Genomic DNA, 23,181 nt, shown 5'->3' on the forward strand with positions numbered 1-23,181 from the left:
GTTAGTTTAACGCGTAATTCTTTATAAATACCGTTAGTATTGTGACGTGAGAGGGGGTTTTGTACCGACATATATAGTTTGATATCATATGCTATAGTAAACAGCTGTAGACTACTCTGAACACCGAGTATCTTACAGTAAGTCAAAATTTACCAATTGTTTGCCGATTTCCAATTAATTATGAAAATAAGGGTAGAGTACGAGGGGAGAGCGCGAAAAAAGGAAAAAATATATTTGTGAAATTGAACATCAACATCATAAATGCGTAGTATAACTATACCAGTTACCCTGAAAATAAGAGTGGAGCACGAGGGGGGAGTGCGAAAAAAAGAAAAAAATATATTTGAGAAATCGAACATCAACTACACTAACCACAACCCCAACAAGTTGAAAAACAACCTCAAATACAACATCAAAAACCTCAACAAATACAACCCCAAGAAGAATAAAATCAACATCAAACACTAGCTTATGAGCTAGATTTTATGGACCTGTGTAAGTCCTTCTTCCACCCCTTCCAAGGGCAAATCGTTTTCGTTTTCGTACGTTTTAAAAAATTGGATCGTAACATATGTATCATATTATCTGTAATTAAGCTTGTTCTTCTGTTCCTGAGTTCTTTATCATATTGAAACCTAAAAGAAGAATATTAGTTTAGCATGGGAATCAACACAGCACCTTCCTTATAAGGAAGTAATTTTTTAATTAAATTAAATTTTCTTTTTAAATTGCAAAAGGTTACACACCCTAGCTGTGAGTAATTATGGACTCTTGATACAGATCTTAACGTTTTCCAGTTTTAACCGCTTTTATTCGCTCCCAATGTTCATTGATGGTTTTAGCTGGGTCTTTTTTTTTTGCAAATAAGTTCCTTTTTAAGGTTGACCAAAGGCGTTCAATCGGATTTAAATCAGGAGACTGGGGTGACCAATTTTCTTCAAACCACATTTTAGTAATTAGTGGTAACGGATTGTATGATGATGTCAGCCTGACCCAAAAAGAGCAAAAGGTGAAAAAGGTTAGTGATAGCATAGCTAAACTACGTATTACTATGAAAAAGCTTTCTGGAGCACAGAGAAGGAAATTGAAAATGATGCTTCAGGAAATCATAGTTAGTCAATCCCACGACACTCCAAAGAAAGATTCAGATTCTCTCTCAATATCTGAGGCAAAAAGGATCAGGTCTCCGGAGGAGTTGACAATTGAGAATAAACCTAAGAAAACAAGAGCTCTCCGTCTTGAAATATACAGTCGATGCAAGTATGACAATGCCAAGCCAGAAGACAAACACGTCGGCGAAATCAGTCTCCAATGAAAGGGAGTCTCAAAACAAGCACCGAAAAACGAGGAAGAAAGGAAAACAGCCGCCATCTTACGCCAAATGCGCCAGGGGGAGACTGCGGGACGACCTCTGCTATGCAGTTTACAATGCCGGTAATCCGACAGGCAAAATTCGGATATACCAGATGGACCACGCAATCTCATCAAAGGGCAAACAACCTATATGTAAAGAACGTGAGCTGTGAGTTCAGCATGGACGTGAGGTTGGCATCTCACCAATGTGTTGCCACTCTGAGGAGTTTTGTGGAAAGTATCCCTCCTCCCTGAGACTGGCAAAGTAGAGGGAGCTTCTGGTGTTCTTAAAGTTCACCGTCTACGTAAAAGGATGAGGCAGTAAACTGGCTAATGAGCGAGTACTGGAAATTCTTGGAAGTCAAAATGCTGAGCTGGCCGTGGATGTCTGAGGGAACTTTATTTGTAATAGGTATTGCTCTGAACTCCATGGCTAGTCTTGCCAAGAACAAAGCTAGGGCTTTGTTATATTCAAAGTTGGGAAGGGAAGCCCGATTGAAAGGGCTGTCAAGGGCACTAAAATATCTAAGACGGTGACCAAAGCATCATTAGCCAATACTGGTAACGTTGGAGGTGGTTTCCCAAATTGGAAAAGTGCCAATTAAAAAGACTGCTAAGCGTACCCGCTACATCGACAATCACTTCAGGCTACCCGGAGGAGTCAAATCAAATAATAGGCAGCTGACTACCAACTTTATAGAAGACAGTCTAATAGATAACCATGATAAGGTTATTCAAATAAAGGTCCATCGGAGGGAGAAGACTATCAACGCTCTATTGGCTGTAATAAACATAGGTAAGATAATCCAAGAACCTTGGAATTAGATTGGCTTTAAGGAAAAGTAAGAAAATAGTGATAGGTTGCGATGCCAGCTACATGGTGGTAGCTTGGGGTAGCGCAACACTAAATACTAAAGGCTTGATCACATTGAACTTAGGTAATAAAACTACCTTTGTCAATAGAATCAGAGATGAAGTATTAGATATAACTACATATGTATATGTTCAGAAGAACTTATAACCGAAATTCAAGATTGGAGATTTTCGGAAAAGCACTCTTTTTCAGACCATCGGTATAAAGATTGAAAATACTTCGGCTACCAACAAAGATTAAGTTTCGGAATAAGTCTACAACGAGACTCCAGGAAACTTTTCTGTGATGGCGTGAAAGACGTATAGAAGATAAAACAAGTAAGAATTCTATATTAGTCTAAAAATGTTCTAGTTTTAATTAAATTTTCAAAGGTCTCGGATTTTTGCTCATAATTCCGTTATTTATGAACGGATTTTGCTGATTTTAAACAGGAAACTTCTCGAAAACATGTCTGACAGAATTATTGAAGATTTTGATCCCGAAGTTATCTGTGGTATTCAGAAAATTGATTTCAACAGACAGGCGGACTCGGAATATGTACACTTTATAGGGTCGGAAGATAATATTGTGGAAATTACAACAGAAGGTGTAAGGTATTATAAAAAGAACGAGCGAACGTACTTAAATACAAACATATATCATAAACATCAAATTACATAATTTTTTGCTCTTGGAAGGGATGGAAGAGGGGTGACCTATACATGTCAATCAAATCTAGTTAGTGCTTGATATCGATTTAATTCTTCTTGAGGTTTTTATTGTTGAGGTGTTTGTTGTAGGGGTGACCAACACAGGTCCATCAAATCTAGCTGACAAGCTAGTGCTCAATGTTGTTTTATTTCTTTTTGAGGTTTTATTTGTTATACTTGTTTAGGAGTTTCTTGTTGGGATGGAGGAGGGGTGACCTTTACATGTCAATCAAATCTAGTTAGTGCTTGATATCGATTTAATTCTTCTTGAGGTTTTTGTTGTACTTGAGCTGTTTGTTATAGGGGTGACCTACACAGGTCCATTAAATCTAGCTGATAAGCTAGAGCTTGATGTTGTTATATTTCTTCTTGAGGTTGTATTTGTTGTACTTGTTTGGGTGTTTGTTGTAGGGCTGGAGCAGGGGTGACCTATACAGGTCCATCTAGCTGATAAGCTAGTGCTTGATGTTGATTTAATTCTTCTTGAGGTTGTATTTGTTGAGGTTTTTGTTGCACTTGTGGAGGTGTTTTAGGTTGTTTTTCAGGTTATTGTTGAGGTACATGATGTTGTTGTTGAGGTTGCTGCCGGTTTCATTTATAATACGTCTTCCATTTCTTAAAAATATATCTTTTTTCGCATTCCCCTCTCGTGCTCCACCCATATTTTTAGGGTAACGGGAGTGGTGATACCACGCATTTATATTATTAAATAAAATCGGTTTTTATTTTAATCGAATTTTGTTTGGCGATGTTCGCCTCACACGCAAAACTAATTATTATATTATATATGGCCTGTTTGCGTACTTTTCAGTAAAAAATATCCATTTCTAAAAAGTACGTGAAAGCTAATTTTCTAAAAATTGCAATTTTCTGTTTATAAAAAAAGATTAGTAATGCCCCTTTAACTGAAATCTGAATTTTATTATCCAAATTATTTGTGTAGATGAGAAGAGCTGAAGAGGCTCTGAACACGGCCTTGAGCTGGGCTCAACCGAGAGGCCTCTATGTTAACCCGGCGAAGATAGAAATATGCCTTTTCACAAGAAAGACAAAAATTTCTTTTATGCTGAACCCTGTTTTCCTGATACCGGTGACCGACAGAATTAAGTACTTAGGTGGAATCCTTGACCGGAAATTAAGATGGACGCATCACATAGAGGAAAGGATTAACAAGGCACATTGGTGCTGGGTGCTATGTAGGAGAATCATAGGCATGAAATGGTCCCTTAGTCCTGCTATTACACATTGGCTTAATAAAAGCGCAATTAGAACAATTCTAGCTTATGCTTCAATAACCTGGTTTAGTTCTTTGAACAAGAAGTGTAATATACAACTTCTACATGCATGCTGCTTGGGTATAAATGGTGTCATGAGTACTACGTCAACCAAAGCTCTGGAAACGTTGCTAGATAATCCACCCATTGAAACATATTTAAGATAGGGGACATGTCATCAATGTATACTCGACACATTAGAAGGATACACACAATCATCGGATGTGCCCGATCGCATACCAGACACAAAATATGTCGGAAACTTTGAAACACAGATTCCAGATAGAATGTCTTGTTCAAGCGGAACATTAGAGCAAATACCCGTGGAAATCCGTTGCTACACGGACGGCTCTAAATTAGGGGCCAAAGCGGGTCTGGGATTCTACATTGAATCACAACACAAGCTTCCAGGCAGAAGTCCGAGCAATAACGGAATCCGTAAATTGGATTGGAATAAGTATGGAGCCCACAGGATTTAACATATTTACCGACAGCCAGGAGGCAATTAGGGCGATATCAGATAAAGTTAAATTTAAGACCGTTTTGGATTATAAAAAAACTGTAACCGAGTACTCTCCCAGAGGTAAGGTTTACATCATATGGATACCTGGACACACGGGAGTAGTTGGTAACGAAAGAGCGAATGTAATTGCTTTAAAGGAAAGGGAGCTAGAGGTAGTTAATCTGAGGAAGAAGTCCGAGAAATAATGGAATGCGTACATTGAATTAGAATAAATATGGCGCCAACAAAAGTTATCATATTTAGCGACTGCCAGAAGGCAATTAGGGCGATATAAGGTGATAAAGTTAAATCTAACACCGAAAATCTTTAACAGAATGCTCTTCCTGAGGTAAGGTTTATTCCATATAGGTATCAGGCCAGTCGGGAGTAGTCGGCAGTGAAATGGCGAATGTATTACCTTTAAAGGGAAGACGAACGCAAAACCATTCGACGCAAATATGGGTGAGAGAATCCCATAAGGAATAACGAAACGGTGGGTAGAACCACAAAGATCATATAGGATGTTCCTAATGAAAGCAGGACGAGAAACCTTCTCAAAATGAGCAAGTCTGAGGTTAGTATGATGCTAAGTATTCTAAGTGAACACACTGGATTACGGTCACAGCTATACAAAATTGGATGTGCTGATTCAGGTTTTTATTTGATATTTTTAACTGGAGATATACAGTGTGCACAATAATTATAGACTCACATCTACAAATCAGCTTAGCCGTTTAGTAATTCTAGCACCTGCTTACCTTTATAAACCATAATAATTTTCTAAGGATTTTCTAAGGATATTTTTAAAATTTTCCAAGTATATCTGCAAATTAGAGTTAATTAATATTTAATGGGTAATAAAACAGGTAAAAAAGTGATTAAGTCTTAGAAAATATGAGGAAAATTTTTGCAGGTATGATCTACTAAAAGATATTTAAAGATGTGAATGTGCGAAAATAATTTAGTTTATTCTCAAGCTTACTGTGATTAAGACTACAATGGAACTCTCAATATTTAAAATATTTTCAGTTTCTTTAATTATATTTAATAGTTTACAAATTTGTTTCAGTGCGCCAAGTAAAAATCAAGAAAGGTATAGCATTTCATTATTATAATAACGAATATTTTCAAATATGTAATATTTTTTCTATTTAGATCTTTAGCTGATAATTATACAGTGCTAACGGATGATGTCAAGTGGTTCTTTCGAGGTGTCAGTAATATTGCCGGTACCGTGGAACAAATGCTGCCAAATGTTACTGCAAACGATGTAAAAACAAGGTAAATATTAGAGAATTTAAAAGAGTAACTTCAATATGAAAATTTGTTTTTTTTATTTATAGAACATTTTCTGAAAACACTAGAGTGACATTCTTAATGGGTCTGCGCCATTTACTGGTGGGTGTTCGAGAAATATCCATGACATTTGAGCAGAGTTTTAAGACAGATCATATCAAGCAGCTGCAACAATTGTAAGGAATAATTTTTACTAAAATTTAAATAGTAATTTTAATAATTAATCTTCTTTTCAGAAAAAACGCTACCAATTTTGTTAACGATATAGTCAGTGCTATGAAAATGTGGTTTAGTCAAATAAGGGCTTTGGTAGTGCATTTGGTACATCTTTATAATCGCTACATACCAGAAGTACTCTTTGGGAAATGTATAGGAAATTATTTAATTACAGCATATCCTGATCGTTCCTACTATGAGTATCCCTTCATAATTTTATCGGAAATGTATACCAGCGTTATGGCAACAACCCCAACCAATAACACAGAATCAGCCACTGAATTACCCACATTCGATGGTGATTTAAATATGGAACAAAATGAAATATCTCATTCCGATGTAGATGATTATAAAACTTCTTATGGTTCAAAAACCGCTCGACAATTAGCCACTCCCTCCACAGAGGCCCCTTCGTATTCGGAAAGCTTTTTCGATTTTAGTTCAGTATTGAATGAAAACAAGGATAAGATAATTGAAAATGCTGTCAACCAACAGTCGTGGCAGATTTGCTTGAAAATGTATACGGCTGAAAGTATTTCACGCTCCCTGAAAAGTTACTTTTTAGGTTTATAAAATTTTGTAAAAAATCTGTGTACTCCAAGTAGTAATATTGAAATTTTTTTGTAAAACTAATGTCTCGGAAATAAATTTTTTTATTAAAAAAATTATGAATATGTTTGGTTTCTTTAATTTCAAAATTGTATACTTGATGTTTTCCGATATTTTCTTGTCGTTGCTTTTTTATTTAAAAATTCAAAAATAATTATTATTTTCGGTCCCTGTTTCTATGTCATCCGTAACCGTAAACGTTTTGAGCTAATCCTTCGTACATCAGCTCTGTTGATAACGGGGGCAATTCGCACCACCCCATCAAATGCTCTCTTTGTCATGATGGGATGGCTATCTATTGATCTAATGGCCCAAGAGATTGCCCTCAACGCGGCTATTAGACTCAACACAATTGGTATGTGGCATATGATTCAGTCAGGTCACTCTACCATTCTCAATTGTCTAGTAGAGATTACTGACAAACCGTCTTTTGATATAAGCTTTTTAGTGAATATCCAACGCGATCCAAATGTGATGGAAACAATACTCCATGACGGATCGTATAAGGCTCAAAATCGAACCATGGTGTAGGCAGTGGCTTTTACATAGCATAATCGGGAACGGAAGTCTCCTTCAAGCTTCCTGACCAATGTAGCGTTCTTCAGGCTGAACTATCAGCCATAAAACGGTCTGCAAACTGGCTCAGGTTTTATCGAATATACGGTGCTAATATTCGAATTTCTGTCGACAGCTAGGCAGCCCTTAAGGTTCTAAGTGGTGTCTACAAGACATCAAATTTAGTCCTAGAAAACCGGGCATCCCTTAACGAGATGGCGAAACATTCCACAATAGGACTGTACTGGATTCCAGGACATCAACAAATTCCTGGTAATACCATCGCGGACTCTCTTGCCAAGTTAGGTTCCTCGCTTGCAAGAGAGGAAACCGACCCTTTTGTCGGTATACCGCTTTCAACCTACAAACGCTCGATACGTGAAAAACTATATGAGCTTGCGCAATGCAGATGGTCGACTGAAGCCACCTGCAGACAGGCAAGGATCATGTGGCCATCTTACAACCCATAGAGATCCCAAGCCCTTTTCTATATTCCGAGAGTTAATCTACGGAACTTAACGGCAGTGGTTACTGGCCACTGGCCTTTCGGACTCAATGCAAGAAGACTGAACTTACCCAGTAATGAATTCTGCAGGAGCTGCCAGGATGGAGAGGAAGAACAGAGCATAATTCACTTCCTCTGCCATTGTCCCGCCCTAGCTGATCACAGAATGGGTCGTTAGGTAGCTATTTCCTGTATGACTTAGCGGATCTATCGGAGGTCAATATCCGAAAGATAGATTCCTATATTCATGCGAAAAACTGGTTCGGTCTAGGAAACCAGAGTGATTAGGTCGAAGTGTACTAATACGCTGACCGTTTTCTTTCGTTTCAGGTATCACAAAGGGATCAAAATACTGGACCCAAGTGTGTCCCCTGCCTACCTAACCTTCTATGTCATCCGAATAGTGGCTGCATAACAAAATCTCTGCTATTGGTATCACTTTTTTGACGTATGTGAGCTATAAATGAGTACAGAAAAATTTAGTCAAATAAATTTGACTAAATTTATCATTGCCTATCGCATCAAAAAATAACGTATCTCTACTTAATTTCAGAAATTGACCTTTTTCATGTTAGAGAAGCAAAGTACTAGTGATATGTTGTATAAATTGTTTCAATTGTTTGGGCCAAGTCTTCCGAATACGGCATTTTATTTTTACTCCATGTTGTACTTTTGTATGTTATTGGGCATATGCTGTTGAAATTGTTTATTTTTTCGCAAAGCAGATCTTCCAAAATCCATGTCTTGTATATGAGCTTTTATTGCTAAAAAGGTAAATTTGTAATTCAAAATAATCAAAAAATTAAAATTAATTATCATATAAAAGGTATTTAAAAGGCGCTGTTAACATGTTATCAAAGCCCCCTATCACAACTCGTTTCTTTATGCTACAACCAAATCCTTATCAAAAGAGTGCATTTTGCTAGGAGGGTAAAAAAACTTCGAATTAAGTGAGTAAATACTTGACCTTGAATTTTAAATGTTGGCATTAAAAAATTTCAAAAGTTTTTCTTGCACCAAATGACTTCATTTGAAACCCGATTTCATAGTTAATATTTTAGTTGTATGTATTTCATTCCTGAACTCTCACTATCCATGGAATTAAGTAATTTTCTCTACACTGAGATTGAGTTTTCTTCGTTTTTAGATTTTTTTTATAAATTATTCTTCATATGCATCAAAGTGACCTTCGATAAGTTTCCTGTAAAACTCAGTCTTTTTGTTGGATTGACCTCAATGCACACACATATAGCTGTTCATTACGATAAACTTCAAAATAATATGGATATTATTGTCTGGCAGCGATAAGTTCACATAAACTATCCAGGTGAAGGGAAAAGACATAACTCTGATATATTCAATAGCACTTCCATATATGTAGCACTTGAAAAATAACTCCAAAAATTCAACCACTTATTTTACTTTCCTGTCTCGAATGTCTTTTGCAAATAATCGATGACCATAAATAAAGTGGGATACATATATAGCTCCAAAAAGACATGATCCATCCTTTCTAATTTCAATAACGTTATAAGTTAGTACTTCCTGACTTCTGAGGTTGTATGGCGAAACAACGTTTATATGGATTTCAATGTTATTCATGCAAAATTTGGAGATGTCACACCCCCTATTGGTCACTCTAAAATTGCAACAGCAGATATTGAGAAAATATCAGTACTTACATCAACTTTCATTGGTAGCTTTCGACATAACTCCTGAAAAAGGATACTTACTGCCGGTCCACACTAGGAAACTTTTTTTGGGAAAATTTTAATTTTGAGTGAGAGAGAAAGAGAAAGAATATCATTCATCTCTCTCGCGGTATGGAGTTTCTCGTACTCGGAAACTTGTTTTGTTTTGCTATTCTTCTCATTCGTACAACAACAAATATATGCAATTAATGCGTAGTTTCTGAAACAAAAGTTTCTATGTGTGAACATTAATGAAAGAGAATTAAGAAAAAGTTTATCAACAAAAGTTTCCTAGTGTGGACCAGGTCTTAGTGCCGGTCTACACAAGGAAACTTTTGATTTTACGTGTGAGAGAAAAAGAAAAGCATATCATGATTGATATATTTCTCTCTCTGTCTCTCACAAACAAAATCAAAAGTTTTCCAAAAAAAGTTTCCGTGTGTAGACCGGCAATTATTCTAAAGAGTTCAATGTTACATGTATGCATTCCTTACAGTGGGAGAAAAGAGGATTCCCACACATATGTACATACATATAAACGTTCATGGTCTTAGTGGTACCATTAATTCCAACTTACCATGTGTGAAAAATAATAAGTGCATCAGAAAATATACACGGTAGAGTATATTTACAACTTCATCTGATTCCGATGACTTCATCTGATTCCGATGACTTCATCTGATTCCGATGACCACTCACCAAATTAACTGATCGTTTTTCATAAAATTTTTTAGACCGATTTTGGTTCATATAAACATGTTTACATCGAATAGCATCGCTGTTATCTCATTTTACCTAAATTTCCGCATGAAATTCAGTAGGATGGTCTAAGTTTCTATAAACGTTTCTGATATCAAATTTCATAAATGTTCACGTATTTTTAAGCCAGAAATGATCGTTAATGTAATTTTCTGAAGGTGACCTTATATGGGGGGTAGGGTCAATTGTGGACTGATCCGCACCAAATTTGGTAGAGAGATCTTAACTCGTATAAATCTTATGTGTATCGCATAAAACTTATTTTATCGCTTTACTCCTATTTTTAAGCCAATAATGAACAATGTCATTTCCGAAGGGGAGCTTATATGGGGATCAATCATACGCCGATTCCCATAAAAGTCAGTAGAAAGGTTTAGGCTCTTAAGAAACCTACTTATGTCGAATTTCATCTGAATACTCGTACTTCTAAGCCAGTAATGAGCGTTCGTGTAACTTTCTGAAGGGACCTTTATGGGGAGTAGGGTCAAGATCTTTGCTTATGTCAAATTTCGTCGCTGTACTCGTATTTTTAAGCCAATAATGAGCGTTAAACTAATTTTCTGAAGGGACCTTATATGGGGGGTAGGTTTAATTATGGACCGATCCACATAGAATTTGGTAGAGAGGTTTTGGCTTGAAAGTAACTTACTTATGTCAAATTACATCACTATAATCGTATTTTTAAGCCAGTAATGAGCGTTAAAGTCACTTTCTGCTGGGGATCTTATTTTGGGGGTAGGGTCAATTATGGACCGAACCACATACAATGTGGTAGAGTGTTTTTGATAGTAAAACACTTACTTATGTCAAACATCATCACTGTACTTGTATTTTGAATCCAGTAATGAGTGTTAAAGTAGTTTTCTGAAGGGACCTTTATGGGGGGTAAGGTCAATTATGGACCGATCCACTTAAAATTCCGTAAAGCGATTTTGGTTCATAAGAGATTTTCTGATGTCAAATTTCATCACTGTACTCGTATTTTTATGCCTGTAATGAGCGTTAAAATAATATTCTGAAGGGGACCTTATATGGGGGGTAGGATCAATTATAGACCGATCCACATAAAATTTTGTGGAAAGGTTTTGGCTCCTAAGATACTTACTTATGTCAAATTTCATCGCTATAGTCGTATTTTTAAGCGGGTAATGAGCATTAAAGTTATTTTTTGAAGGGGACATTATATGGGGGATAGGTTCAATTATGGACCGATCCTCATAAAATTTGGCAGGGAGTTTTTGACTCATATAAAACTTATTTATGTTGAATTTCATCGCTATAGTTACAATTTTTAAACATATATGCCCGTTAAGGACGTTTTTCGGGGATTCACTTGTATGACCTTATATGGGGGGGTAAGGTCAATTGTGGACCGATCCGCACCAAATTTGGTAGAGAGATCTTAACTCGTATAAAAGTTATGTGTATCGAATTTCATCGCTTTACTCGTATTTTTAAGCCAATAATGAACAATGTCATTTTCCGAAGGGGAGCTTATATGGGGATCAATCATACGCCGATTCCCATAAAAGTCAGTAGAGAAAGGTTTTGGCTCATAAGAAACCTACTTATGTCGAATTTCATCTGAATACTCGTACTTCTAAGCCAGTAATGAGCATTCGTGTAATTTTCTGAAGGGACCTTTAGGGGGGGTAGGTCAATTATGGACCGATCCACATAAAATACGGTGGAGAGATTTTGGTTTATAAGAGATTTGCTTATGTCAAATTTCATCGCTGTACTCGTATTTTTAAGCCAGTAATGAGCGTTAAACTAATTTTCTGAAGGGGACCTTATATGGGAGGTAGGTTCAATTATGGACCGATCCACATAGAATTTGGTAGAGAGGTTTTGGCTTGAAAGTAACTTACTTATGTTAAATTACATCACTATAATCGTATTTTTAAGCCAGTAATGAGCGTTAAAGTCACTTTCTGTTGGGGATCTTATATTGGGGGTAGGGTTAATTATGGACCGAACCACATACAATGTGGTAGAGTGTTTTTGATAGTAAAACACTTACTTATGTCAAACATCATCACTGTACTTGTATTTTGAATCCAGTAATGAGTGTTAAAGTAGTTTTCTGAAGGGACCTTTATGGGGGGTAAGGTCAATTATGGACCGATCCACTTAAAATTCGGTAAAGCGATTTTGGTTCATAAGAGATTTTCTGATGTCAAATTTCATCACTGTACTCGTATTTTTAAGCCTGTAATGAGCGTTAAAATAATATTCTGAAGGGGACCTTATATGGGGGGTAGGATCAATTATAGACCGATCCACATAAAATTTTGTGGAAAGGTTTTGGCTCCTAAGATACTTACTTATGTCAAATTTCATCGCTATAGTCGTATTTTTAAGCGGGTAATGAGCATTAAAGTCATTTTTTGAAGGGGACATTATATGGGGGATAGGTTCAATTATGGACCGATCCTCATAAAATTTGGCAGGGAGTTTTTGACTCATATAAAACTTATTTATGTTGAATTTCATCGCTATAGTTACAATTTTTAAACATATATGCCCGTTAAGGACGTTTTTCGGCGATTCACTTGTATAGGGGCTATTGAAATGGGCTAGCCCATTTTCAATACCAAACAAACCTTACCTATAGAGAATATTTCAACCCTCTAGCTCATTCCGTTCGGACTCTATCGTGTTTTCAACAGACAGACGGACGGACATGGCTAGATCGTCTTAGACCCCGAATATATATACTTTTGTGGGTATATGACGAATATTTCGATGTGTTACAAACGGAATGACAAAATCAATATACCCCCGTCTTTTTTGATGGTGGGTATAAAAATTTTGTTTTGAAAATTTTGCAAAAAAATTGCATTAAGTGCAACTTTTCCCTTTTTTACTTCGTATCTAGAGGACTTCCTCTATCCATCGATACCCATAATTTATACCAAAATATTATAGCTTAGTTAATGCCAAGTTTTGTTCAGGGAGACCCCACTGTGCAATGTGTTGGGAAATATTTATATATTAAAGTGTTGAGAAAAATATATATATTAGACCAATATGTTGGGAAATATTTGTCATGAATTAGTTTTAACATAACTCTGTGTGTAACACCAAGAAATATTCATCTAAGACCCAAAAAAGTATGTATATTCCGGGTCCTTATGAAATTCTGAGTCCATTTAGCTGTGTCCGCCTGTCTGTCTGTGTAAAACACGCTCACGTTAAAACTAAGCAAAGGAAATCAACCAAATTATTATCCTAAGCAGTATGGTATTGAAAATGAGCAAAATCGGTTCACAACGTAAAAAGTTATGAGTAAAAATTTCAGGCTACCTCGAATAAAGTTACGTGTTTTTCCTAATTCTTTTGAAGTTTTCTCAGAAACTACCAAAGATATTTCGATGAATTTTGTTACACATTATTTTTTTAAGGCAGTGATCAATTATGTTCCCATAGCCCCCATACAAATGTATATATTTCCGAAAATTAGTTTATCATTAATAACTCCCTTTAATATATCGGTATCAACACAAAATTTTGTATATGCAAATATAATTTGAACAGAAATCATACTATCAACGTAGATCTCAGTCGGTCCTCAATTGGTCATAGCTTCCATATAAGGTCTACTTCCGAAAATCACCTAAACGCACATATTTTATTGATAAACAAATCTATTGTAGTAAAATTCGACTTGATTATTTTTTATAGCATATGTATATGTAAATCATTATACAAAATTTTTTCCTTATCGGTCGATAATTGGTCACAACTCCCATATAAGGATCATTTCCAAAAAATACTTAAATGCACATTTACAATCAATGTTATCGTTATAAAATTCGACATAAATGTGTATTTTGTATATTTAAATCATTCTACGGATTTTTTTTCCGGAAGTATACTCCTGAAAATCACTTAATACCACTTAATTCGTTATTAAATAATTATATCCGGATAAAATTTGAAATTATTCTCTAAAGGGGCAGTTAAAAAGATGTACCGTATTATAAGGGCTTTGGAGACAGGCAGGGCATCGGTTAAGTGTGCCTGGAACAATCGTTCCTGGTAGCAGTTGAGAATACTGCTCCAATCGGCTCTTAACTGTGCGAGTGTTGAACGAGTTTGCATGGGTAATTGCCTCTAGGTGTAATGCTTTCAGTGCGTATATTGTCGACAATCTATCGACGTCAGATTGGATGACGATGGGAATCTTCCATCAAATGATGCATTGCCACCAGGAATTGACTAGACAGAAACACAATATGTTGTTTGACAGACAGCATCCTGGTTTCCTTGTGTACGTTTGTCATCTTGACAGCGCAATTAAGAAGAGAGCAACCAATTGTTTTATATTTCTCCTTGATTGTCCCCTTATCTATGCCCCAGGAGTTGCCAGCGCGTTTTTTTAGGAGTTTATTTCGGGATTTCACTTTATGTTGATGTATGTAGGTGGCGTACGATGAGATTTGAAGGAAGCTGTTGAAGACTACTGGTTTCCTCGTGTACGTTTGCCATCTTGACAGCGCAATTAAGAAGAGAGCAACCAATTGCTTTATATTTCTCCGTGATTGTCTTTTTATCTATGCCCCAGGAGTTGCCAGCGTGTGCTTTTAGGAGTTTATTTCGGGATTTCACTTTACGATGATTTAGGTGGCGTACGAAGAGAATTGTAGGAAGCTGTTAAAGACTACCCCTAAAATTTTCGGGTTCTGAATCGAAGGTATACGTCTGCCTTCGACTAAGATGTTGAGTTCCATCCTTACTTGCTTAGTCCATGAAGTGAATAGTACACGTTTGATTTGGAAGTTGATAACTGTAATTTGCGTTCCTGAAATTGGTCTACGATAGTGGCCAGGTATTGGGATATTTTAGCACTTATGTCGTCAATATTTTCGCCAGATGAAAATACAGTACAATCATCTGCATATGACACCATCGAAACACCTTGAGGTGGTTCAGGAAGCGAGGCAAGATAAATGTTGAAGAGTATAGTTGATAGTACTCCTCCTTGTGGCATGTTCATTTTTATCTTGTGATAGTTCGACTTCCGGCCTCTGAACACAACAAACGCTTTTCTGCCACAGAGATAATTGACAATCCAGCGTTTAACATCGTTGGGTAAAGTGGAGTTCGAGATGTCACTTATCAGCTTGGAATGATCGACCGTAGTTATCAAGTTGATTACTGTCGTGGTATTATGAGATTCCCTGAAGCCATGTTGGTGGTTGGCTAGCAAAAATGCTCTTTCAGGGATGATAATAATAGCGATTCTAAAACCTTTACTACTGGCGATAAAAGAGAAATAGGCGGTATGATTCAATTTCAAATGCAATATGAACCAATTAGCGTAACGAGAGTTCAAGAAGGTGGGTGAGAAATTATATTGCTACTTTACCAAGTTCCTTTAACATTAGCATTGAGATGCCATCAGGACCAAGAAATTTTTAAGCCTCTGATTGGGAGCACCATCGTATCCTAGAAGGTCCTTTAAATCAAGCAACATAATACCATGCCATTGACCAAAATCTAATATTATAAAATTAGTATTTATTTTTCTTGATTTAAATTTTATAATTAAAATTCAACTTTTATTTTCTATAAATAAGTAAGATCTTAAATATAATATAAAAAATAATTATAAGTTTTAAACCTGAAAAAATATAATAAAAGGACTATAAAAATTAACCTAATAAAAATGTTTCACTATAAAAAGGATTGCAAGAAAATAAAATTTAATTTGTGATATAGGAAGAAGGACAATAAGGTATTTAAAGCACTTCAAGTATGGTAAATTCAAAAGTATAATTTAACACAAAAACATGTTTAAATATACAAAATTTTGCCATAACGGAAAACACTTAGAATTATTTAACTTAAAAATATGTTTTTATTAAAAAAAAGGTGACTCCTAAAAGAATAATTAAGACTTTAGAACTAATTTAATAAAAGAAAAATATGTATAAAAGTGAAACATAAATAAATTTTTAATTGTAACAATAATTACGATGACACTTTAATGCGACTAAGATGGGTAAAGTGAGGTACAACCTCGGCTACCCATTCCGGTGAAATCTCGGTTATTTGACGCAAGAAATTACGTTCGGTGAGCACGATTTCAGAGAAAATTATATATTCCGGACGATATTTACCATGAAATACACTAGAAGGATGAATTTTGGCACGTTGACGACCGGTTATGGTCAAATAGAAATTGTCACGCTGTAATTCGGCTATGTTATCGAATAGGCCAACCAGTAAACATTTGCGTACTTGATCGAAATTATTGCCACAACTATTGACTTGTAGAGCCAAACGTTCAACAATTTCCAAAAGTTGGCTGCGTACTTCACGGGCGTACATAAGATTTCGTGTGTTAAGGAAATTGTCATGACACCATAACTGTAAAGTAATAAGGATTTAAGTAAATTTGTTTTTAAAATTGTATAATTATTTCTTATACCTTAATTTTTTCAGTCTTCTGAAAGGCACTGAAAACATTCAGCAGCGTTAGATGATCACCATGTTTGGATTGAAATTTGGCATGAGCCAAAGCGGCTTGTTCACGTTTTTCAGCACTCGAAATGAATACATTTTCACCGGATAGTACCGCCACCAAGCTTAACATCTCTTCCATACAACCAAATTGTGGAGCAGCCAATAACAATTTACTGTACTGAGGATCCAAAGGAAATTGAGCCATTTGCCGACCCAATGGCGTTAGTTCTGGCACAGTGGCAGCATTACGTACAGCACCTAAAGACTCAAGCTTACGATAAGCAGTATCCATGGCTTCGGGTGAAGGTCTATCGAGGAAATCAAAACTTTTACAATCGATACCCAATGCCAATAGGTTTAAAACAGTAGAGCAAATATTGCTACGCAATATTTCCGGTTTTGGCATCTTTTCAAATCCATTCATTTCGTTTTGTGTATAGGTACGATAACATGTACCGGGTGCATCGCGGCCAGCACGACCACAACGTTGCCATGCCTGCGCCTGGGATATGCGAACTACTCTTAGAACATCTAGCCCGGTACTGGGAGTATAAATGCGACGTTTTACAAAACCTGCATCGATGACACAACGTATACCGGGTATGGTGACTGATGTCTCAGCAATATTTGTAGCTAAAACAATTTTACGGGCATTAGCTGGTGCTGGCAAAAAACATTCGAGCTGTTTATTTTGTGGCAATTGAGAATAGAGAGGGAAAACTCTGACACCGGCAATATTGCTGAGATTGGTCTAGAAAAAAAGATAATTTCAATAGATTAGTAAAAATCAATAACTCAATTATAAAGAAAATATATTCTAAATAATATTAATGGAATGAACATTTAATTTTCTAGTTAGTGTGGCCTGTGGTAGGTTAGTGTTCTAGTCTGTTAGCCCTGATGTCGTGGGTTTGATTCCCACTTAAGGCACGGGTAAGGAAGCATGCATTAGGTCCGACGGAGGCTTTTCTTTCAAACTAACCAACTAGGATCTTGTTACGTCGCTTTTAATTATGATAGCCCATCACAACCCGATACAAAGATATATAGCTACTGTATTCTAATTTCCAACAAATAATGAGTAAATTTTTAATTTCAAAACATACCTTGGCAATTTGACGTATTTGTTGAGCCATTGCCTCGATTTCTTCTTGACCAGTTAGGAAAATCAATACATCATGACTAAAAAAAAGAAACGAAATTATTTAATAAAACAATTTTAACAAACGATAACAATTCCACTTACTTAGCTGGTGTATTACGATGAATATCGAATAGTGTTACAAGTGTAGCATGTAAGTAATCTGACTGTGATTCTTTGGCATGCATTACCTTAACAGGATGTGTACGACCTTCCAAGTACATGCCCTTAACACCAAAATAACGACCAAAGTGATCAATATCCATGGTGGCCGAAGTGACTATTACCTTTAGGGGGGTCAAACTGCGCAATCTACGCTGTCTTTGAGCTTCCTTAACAACACCGAAGAGAACATCAGTGCTAACAGTACGTTCGTGAGCCTCATCTAACATTATAACCGTATAGTTGCGCAGTAAACGATCTGCTAAAGCTTCACGCATTAGAAAACCATCAGTCATAAAACGTATACGTGTTTTTGGTGATGTACAATCTTCAAAACGCACCGTATAGCCCACCAATTCACCCAACTGACAGTGCTGCTCTTGAGCTACACGTTTCGCCACTGTTATGGCTGCCACACGACGTGGCTGTGTCACCGCAATCATACCTTTGTTACCAAAACCAGCGCCCAATAAAAACTGTGGTAATTGTGTTGTTTTACCAGAACCTGTCTCACCCATTATCAGCAATATATCAGATTTATGCATCTCTTGTACCAAACGTTTTCGGCAATTTGTCACAGGCAAAGCTTGACGTTGTTGCTCCAATTGTAATTTTGTTGGTGTTAATTTCGTGGGTGTTTGCTGTGTTTGTTGTGCCACACCATTAGTCTTGTTATTGTTCGCTGTCTGACCATTTGTATTGGCCGACTTGAAAATTTTACCAGTACCATTTTCTGCACCTGGACTTTGAAGTTTTCTTTTTAACGGTATTATACCACTGCGCACGTTAGAACCGAATGTTTTTAAGGGCGATTTACTCGGTAGTGTATATTTGGACTCCATTTTTAAAAGGCTGGAGGTTCCTAATTCAGTTTTATTTATGGAAAAATTACTTTAATTGAGAGACATAAACAAACACGTGAACAAGCCAAAGAAAATTTAAATAAAATATATTGACGTTTCACTTGAGTATATTATGTGAGAGAATGTGTGTATGTCAACATCAGCTGGGTGCAACTACCGAACAGGGTGAAACAAATTTAATAAAATTCAGTGTTAGTGATGGTAGTGCAACGATAACTTTGACGTTAGAAATTTATATTTTTTATTTCAAACTATATTTGTAACTGCCAAATAAACATGTTTATAGTTTGGATTCCGAAAAACAGGTTTTGGTGTCGCATAATAAATGATCATAAATATAAACTTTAAATTATTTTCAACATTTTTCTAATATTTTCAATATTTTTTAGCAATTTGATGACAAAAAAGTGATTTTTTGAAAGAATGTTATATGTGGACAAGGGTTTTAGGTTAAAATTTGCGTTATTTATGGAGAATTTCATTGTGATATTACTATTTAGTCCTTGGGGTCAAGTATCGTTCTTGAATCAAGAGAAGAGTATGTGCCAAATTATATTAAATTAAATTGAAAATTGCGTCCTGTAGCCTGCTTAGTATTTTATGGTCTCTAGCAGTATAAAATACATAACCTCATTTTGAGTAAAAACGAATTCACAAGGCCAATGCTGATAACATATAGCAACCAAAACTTGCATTGAAAAGTAAGGGGTTAAAATGCTAAAATTTACTTACGCAAACCCAGCTAGCATTTGGAAGATTGTTGGATGATTAATCACTAAACTGAGTCTTTTTTTACTCCGTTTGATGACATAAAAGTTATCAATAAGTTGCGCGCTTAAAAAATGATTCGAACATGATTCCGATATATAATATAAAACCGATTACTTGAAAACAAAAACAACAAAATTGTATAGGAGTCATAAATTGATCGTCCTGGTGTTTGAAATATGATGGCTTTAAAAACTTATATTGTGACCATATATCAAAGAGTTGGATGAGTTGAAATTGTTTCTTATGTAATTGTTTTTATTTGAAGCCGAAAAACAACAATTGCACTTAAAAATGATTCAAAAATGAGTCGAAACTGACTCTTTTAGAAGAGATGACATACAATTTTGTGTGGCCTAAAATTAGTTAATATAATTCTCATTCCGTTTATAGTTTTAAATATATAAGTAGAATGCATTTTGTTGCGGATATTGTACCATTTTCTCTGGACGTCATTTATGATCAGAAAATGAGCGCATATGTGATTATTTTAATCGTACAGAAGAGTCCTAAATGACTCGAATGTGATCAAAAATTTCAAAAAGTGCTCTTGCTATGGTATTTTTGATATTTGCAAAAATTGCAAAAAGGCATAACCCAAGTATCCATGGTATTAATGAAAAAACAAAGGTAGGGTTTAAGGTATTTGGAATTTGGGTGTATTAAAGATTGTGGCTTAAAAGCGTACATCCGTTACTTCAGAGAAGACCTTATAAGAAAGTGTTGCAGAATCAAACCAAATTGTGTTGTGTAGTTCCTTTCTGAATTATTAGACAACAATATCAAACAAACCAATTAATTCATACAAAAGCTGTTATTAAATAGAAACTATTGTATTAAAATAAAGAAATGCATTTCCCATAAAAAGTTAATTTCATTAAACTAAAAAACATTTAGAGCGGGTTTTTGAGTTGTGAATTAAATGTCAATTAATAATCAGATTAGTTAATCTAATGTTAATTCACTTTGCTGATTTTGTGTACAGTGTTGCCATGCAAAACAACAGAAAAAGTCACTGTTTGCTATCAAAACAATACATGTTTTATAAAAAGAAGAAGACAATTGTAAGTGTAATACAAAAATTAACTAAAATTGATATTAAAAACAAAATAATTTAACCTAATCATTTCTTTTCCAAGCTTAAACTAAACAAACATAAATACTAAGTACTCAAGAATTAATTTTAATTTAATCGCCACTCGTTTACCTAAAGACTGCTCCTTAAATAAGTACATTAGCTTAATTCAATGTTGAAATGCAATTTAATGGAATTAGCGTTTGCGCATTTAACATTAATCGTTAATTTTATCACTAACAAAATTATGGGGAATAATTTTAATCCAAAGAGAGATCACACACATTTTCATAAGTGCGGATGAGTGTTTTTGATACGGGGAACTTTTCTTAAAGTTTTTATAAGAACAAAACGAAAACATTGTTGTTGTTGTTTTCATTGTTCCTGCAATTATTTCCGTTTACAACAAATTCATTCATAAACATAAACAAATGTGCAGACCAGCCACAAAATTCCAAAACAATATAATGAGTACGAAAACTTAAACAAAAATACACATTTTTTTTAGCAGTTTAACACTTCTGCAAAACTCTCAAACAATCAGTTAATAAAGAGAACTCGGACAGTGCGGACGATAAAAAATCGTATGGAAGAATTGTAAATCGGATTCTTTTTAACGAATATAATAAAACGATTTCCTTTGTATGTGTATCTTAAGTCTGTGTGTGTATGTGATTGTTTGTTTTTATTTCTTAAGTAAGAAATTGTTTGGACTTGTTGGACTCATCACCATCGACCGCCATCAACAGAAACAACAATAATAAAATTTATTTTAATTTTGTTTATTTATCTAGTTTTAATGAAATAATTGTGAATATGAATATTTTTAATGTAAAAAGAAAATACGAAAGAATTGCACGATCCCGAAATAATCGAAACTAGTATTCGTATTGAAAATCCGTTACTTAAGTGATAAGATTTAAATACACTCGGTCTTCTTATTGTATACATGCAAATTTTGAAATAAATATTACGGCTAAAATTTGTTAAAAATTCTAATTTTAAATTATAAAAGTGATTGAAAAAAAATCGTGTTTAGTTTCGTCATTTTGGTTTGAATCATTTGAAAAGAAAATATCAATGGCCGTTATGCAGCTGATATCGTTATCTTAAGACAACAATGTTTATTTTATTTGTTGTTACAGAATAAAACGTCATTAATCGAATTGATCGAATATTGTTTACTTGAATATGAAGTGTGCTGTGCTAAAATATAACGATCAAATAAAAATAATAAAAAAAGCAAAAAATAATCAAAAGAAATTAATCAAGCAGTAATAAAAAATTACTATAAGAGGTACTAATATTAAAGTTTGCTATGAAATCGAATAAGTGAAAATTATTAAAAATAATTTCAATAATTTACGAAATATTTTGTTTAATATGAAGAAAAAAGGTTTTTTAAGGGGTAAAGATTTTCATGAAGGCTACCTTTTTGGGGTTCTTAATCTTTATGGTTAGCATTGTCCTTTTGACAGGACAACTCCACTTATCAGATGAAGTCATGTTTAGTCTTAACAGGTCATTAAGTTTAGACCCAAATAACTCACAAAGTTTGGATATGAAGTAATTTCCAAGAAATCCGTTTATTTTAGTGGCAGGGTATTCTCAGAGAAGTATTTTCCTTTTCTCTGTCATTGAATCATTAGTGTAATGTCAGACAGTCGACCCAGCCTTGACAAGTCTTACTTGCATTATCTGACTAATAAGGAAGTGGTAATGTAAGAGTTAAATGAAAGAAATGCCTATATTGAGATCATTTATTGCCCTACAGTCTGATAATATCACAACTTCGGACGAACACCGAAGTTTATTTAAGAAGAAGAATCTGTGTTAATCCTAGTGGTATAATCGCTAGGCAAGTTAACTCAGTAATTCCTGGAGGGAACTCTTAGTTAATAAACTCTATCAAGGTCCGTGTGAGGGATAATATAGTCGGATACGAAAATAAATTACTATTGCTGTGTACATCCATTGGCGGTATACATATTGGGACTAAGTTCCCATTTCATCCCGAACATCTTACGAGTTTTGTAGTAGGCAATTGTTACCTTCCTGACTTTGTTCTGTCTTGCTTGGATTTCCTCTAGGTCTCTGTCTGTGACTGATATACTCTTCGACATTCAGAATAGTAAGAGCTTGTTGAAATGCAAAAGTAGATTCGTTATTGCCTTTAATGTCTAAGAAGGGCCTTAGAGTATACACATTAAATTCGCACAACCTCATGTAGAGCTGTCTCTGTAGATCAACCTTTAAGGTAGGCGTGTTAACTGGTTGACAGCCACAGTGAGCCATCTAGTCGTTACCTAATATGCGAATCGTGGATGAGTTTTAATGCTCGTGTCTTTGCGAATAAAACTATCACGTCCTTAAGA

General features: G+C 35.2%; 3 protein-coding genes across 7 annotated transcripts in view; 2 read left to right on the top strand and 1 right to left on the bottom strand.

Moving 5' to 3' along the window:
* Positions 1 to 5,723: 5,723 nt before the first annotated feature.
* LOC119607531 lies at positions 5,724 to 6,777 on the top strand (the record flags this gene model as incomplete). Its single annotated transcript, XM_037961486.1, has 4 exons — positions 5,724 to 5,785; positions 5,848 to 5,973; positions 6,036 to 6,164; positions 6,225 to 6,777. Coding segments are annotated over 4 exons (870 nt in total), but the record flags the coding sequence as incomplete, so codon positions are not given.
* A 9,389-nt stretch (positions 6,778 to 16,166) lies between these two features.
* Positions 16,167 to 19,064, bottom strand: LOC119607530 (ATP-dependent RNA helicase DHX33). Its single transcript, XM_037961485.1, has 4 exons — positions 18,044 to 19,064; positions 17,904 to 17,979; positions 16,763 to 17,548; positions 16,167 to 16,701 (listed from the first exon to the last, which is right to left on the bottom strand). The coding sequence occupies exons 1-4, from the start codon at positions 18,940 to 18,942 to the stop codon at positions 16,303 to 16,305; spliced, it is 2,160 nt and encodes a 719-aa protein (XP_037817413.1). The 5' UTR covers positions 18,943 to 19,064; the 3' UTR covers positions 16,167 to 16,302.
* A 2,290-nt stretch (positions 19,065 to 21,354) lies between these two features.
* LOC119607526 (G-protein coupled receptor Mth2) overlaps positions 21,355 to 23,181 on the top strand; it is a 29,725-nt gene continuing 27,898 nt past the window's right edge. For 2 of the 5 annotated variants that reach the window (XM_037961476.1, XM_037961477.1), the window contains exon 1: positions 21,355 to 21,473. The gene's annotated coding sequence lies outside the window, so the exon portion shown is untranslated. Of the gene's footprint in view, positions 21,503 to 21,600; positions 22,104 to 23,181 lie in introns of all 5 variants that reach the window. The other 3 variants (XM_037961478.1, XM_037961473.1, XM_037961474.1) reach the window with 3 other exon arrangements.

Source organism: Lucilia sericata, unplaced genomic scaffold (assembly GCF_015586225.1).
Source record: "Lucilia sericata isolate MDLA Ls3-8-SP2 unplaced genomic scaffold, ASM1558622v1 Contig000701F_arrow, whole genome shotgun sequence".
Classification (NCBI taxonomy): Eukaryota; Metazoa; Arthropoda; class Insecta; order Diptera; family Calliphoridae; genus Lucilia; species Lucilia sericata.

Bases quoted from the DNA above. Each gene is read 5' to 3' on its own strand.
- LOC119607530 (XM_037961485.1), bottom strand. From the start codon at position 18,942: ATGGAGTCCAAATATACACTACCGAGTAAATCGCCCTTAAAAACATTC. The intron at 17,980-18,043 runs GTAAGTGGAATT...TCTTTTTTTTAG, and splicing joins CATCGTAATACACCAGCTAA to TCATGATGTATTGATTTTCC. The intron at 16,702-16,762 runs GTATAAGAAATA...ATTACTTTACAG, and splicing joins AGAAGACTGAAAAAATTAAG to TTATGGTGTCATGACAATTT.